General features: G+C 36.0%; 2 gene segments (V, D, J or C); both read left to right on the forward strand.

Moving 5' to 3' along the window:
* Window positions 1–67: 67 nt before the first annotated feature.
* Window positions 68–503, forward strand: LOC107724425 (Ig heavy chain V-I region HG3-like). The segment is given in 2 exon segments: window positions 68–106; window positions 186–503. Coding segments are annotated over 2 exon segments (357 nt in total).
* Window positions 504–1,794: 1,291 nt separating this feature from the next.
* On the forward strand, window positions 1,795–2,301 carry LOC107724430 (Ig heavy chain V region 5A-like). The segment is given in 2 exon segments: window positions 1,795–1,873; window positions 1,985–2,301. Coding segments are annotated over 2 exon segments (351 nt in total).
* Window positions 2,302–3,306: the final 1,005 nt, after the last annotated feature.

Below are 3,306 nucleotides of genomic sequence, written 5' to 3' on the forward strand. Positions count from 1 at the left end.
GTCTGTTTAGTATTTATGTGCTGCTGATTGGATCTGAAGTGTTACATCACCACTTTCAAGATGAAGAATGCACTCTGCTTACTGCTGCTCTCATTCAGCCTACAACGTGAGTTTTGACACGTCTATTATCAGATCTTGAGTATACAGATTCCAAATTAAACCAATCTTTTCAATCTTCCTTTTAGGCACAAAATGTCAAAGTATGGACTCAGAGTCCATTGAAAGTTGTGAAAAAGCCTGGAGAAACTCTGACTCTGTCCTGTAGAGGATCTGGGTTCAGCTTTGACTGCTGTAGCATGCACTGGATCAGACATCAAGCTGGAAAACCACTTGTGTGGTTGGGACGTGTTCATAGTCATGGCAATAGCCATGACTTCTCAGACTCTTTCAGCAGACGAATTGAAATCACCAGAGATAATTCAAAGAGTATGGTGTATCTGAAACTATCAGGCCTGACAGCAGAAGACTCAGCCGTGTATTACTGTGCAAGAGACTCACAGTGACACGAAGGTCTTGCACGGCTGAACAAAAACCACACTGGCTGTTTTATCTCTTGTTACTAGAAGTCAACAGGTGGCAGCAGAGAATGAAGTTCACTATAAAAGCTCAAACATGACAGCACAAAGGCATATCTGACTCCTTTAACACAACGTGTGTCTTTTGATGTGTTGATTTGTGGTAGAGGTTACATGTGTTACAGTGACAAACTAAAGACTTTAAGTTACCAGAGACTCTTACAGCAGCAAAATAACCCGTAAGACAGAATAATGACAGAATAATGAAAGAATATGACGATAAAGGAAACAACAGTGTCTTATTATAGAAAATGATGTAAAATCGATTCATGTCCAGTAGGGAAAAAGTCCCTAATGAGAGCAATAAATGATATGAACATAAGCCTAACATGAATATTTTTGTAGCATGTAGTTTTGATTAGTAGCTCTGTATGATTATGTAAATCTCCTGTTGCATATTTAAACAGTAGGCACAAGTCAGTTTTCACATTCATCTGATCACTAGAGGGAGTGAAGAATCGCTTCAGTTCATTCAAACTGTGCTGTGAAACAAACCATGATCTCTTCATCTTTAGTGCTGCTTCTGGCAGTGATATCCTGTAAGTTTAGTCTGCTTTCTGTGTGATACATCATTTTGTTGCTAAAAAGCTTGTTAACAGTTTTTAAGCATCATGCTCTCTTATTAACTTTGTGACACAAATAGTTTGTACGGCTGAACAAAAACCACACTGGCTGTTTTTTCTCTTGTTACTAGAAGTCAACAGGTGGCAGCAGAGAATAAAAAATCTGTAAAATATAGCCTGATGAGAATATGCTGTTAAATATGCAGTGAAGTTCACTATAAAAGCTAAAATGTTAAACAGCACAAAGGCATATCTGACTCCTTTAACACAACGTGTGTCTTTTGATGTGTTGATTTGTGGTAGAGGTTACATGTGTTACAGTGACAAACTAAAGACTTTAAGTTACCAGAGACTCTTACAGCAGCAAAATAACCCGTAAGACAGAATAATGACAGAATAATGAAAGAATATGACGATAAAGGAAACAACAGTGTCTTATTATAGAAAATTATGTAAAATCGATTCATGTCCAGTAGGGAAAAAGTCCCTAATGAGAGCAATAAATGATATGAACATAAGCCTAACATGAATATTTTTGTAGCATGTAGTTTTGATTAGTAGCTCTGTATGATTATGTAAATCTCCTGTTGCATATTTAAACAGCAGGTATGAGTCAGTTTATACATTCATCTGATCACTAGAGGGAGTGAAGAATCACTTCAGTTCATTCAAACTGTGCTGTGAAACAAACCATGATCTCTTCATCTTTAGTGCTGCTTCTGGCAGTGATATCCTGTAAGTTTAGTCTGCTTTCTGTGTGATACATCATTTTGTTGCTAAAAAGCTTGTTAACAGTTTTTAAACATTATGCTCTCTTATTAACTGGTATTATTTGATTTGATACAGGTATTGATTCATATGAACTCACTCAGCCTGAGTCTCTGACTGTCCGTCCTGATGCCACTCTCACTATCAACTGTAAAGTCTCCTATTCAGTTACAAGCTATGGTACAGGCTGGATTCGTCAGCCTGCAGGAAAAGCTCTGGAGTGGATTGGAGTCATCTGGAGTAGTGGAAGCTTATACTACAAGGACTCGCTGAAAAGCAAGTTCAGTATCACCAGAGACACTTCCAGTAACACAATAACACTGCAAGGAAAGAATATGCAAGCTGAAGACACAGCTGTGTATTATTGTGCCAGAGATACACAGTGACAGACGCCAACAGCCTCCCTGTACAAAAACATCATCAAATTCACATTACAGTATTTATCACGTTTTGTCCTTAAAATTATATTCACTGATGTTCAACAAATCAACAATTACCTAATAAAATAAACAAAATAATTAGCTAAATAAGCACTATAATCAGAAACTATGTTTCAATAGAAAGTCAATAAAATCCATTATATTTTGCATCATTTTGCTCTCATCCCATTAGAGAACAAAGTTTTGCTGTTTTGCTGTTGTCTCAGAAGAGGTATAGTAGTTTTCAGCACCGTTTGAGCAGCATTGAAGGTGTCATCATCATTAAATCTGTGTCAGTCAATAAACTGAAGTGCTTATTCTGTCTGTGTGATCTGAATCCAGGAGGTCTATAAGAGATGTGAGCTGCCTGCTTAAACACCAACAGATGGCATTAATCTATCACTTGAATTTATACTGTTGTAGGCCTATGCTGAATTTTCAAAATTGATTTTCAGTGGTTTTAAACACTTTCCAGGTTATGCTATTCAAAACTGTACTGTTAAGACATCAATTTTATATTTTATGATATTCATATTTGAATTTGATCTTCTAACAATAGAAAAATAATGGACTGTTACCACAAAAATATTAATCTGGACCAAATATATGTCAGCATTTTATATCATCAGTTCTCTGATTTGAATATGCAAATCAGCTTACTTCTTTAAATGTGACGGTGCATCTTTGTGATCTGAACTGAAAGGCTATCTTTCTGGTTTAAACTTAACAAACACCATGTTAAAAAAGTTTTTTATATTTGTAATTCTGACAGTTTTACCATGTAAGTCACTACATAAACAACAATGGTGCAAAAATGTAACATTATACTTCATTACATGTAATATTGTTTTGTTTTTCTCTCCACAGGTATTGAATGTCAGACATTCACTCAGTCTGAAGCAGTGGTTAAAAAACCAGGAGAATCTCACATACTTACATGTACAATAACTGGATTTACTTTCAGCGGTCTCTATTTACACT

This window comes from Sinocyclocheilus rhinocerous, unplaced genomic scaffold (assembly GCF_001515625.1).
Source record: "Sinocyclocheilus rhinocerous isolate Xijiao unplaced genomic scaffold, SAMN03320098_v1.1 scaffold485, whole genome shotgun sequence".
In the NCBI taxonomy this organism is placed as follows: domain Eukaryota; kingdom Metazoa; phylum Chordata; class Actinopteri; order Cypriniformes; family Cyprinidae; genus Sinocyclocheilus; species Sinocyclocheilus rhinocerous.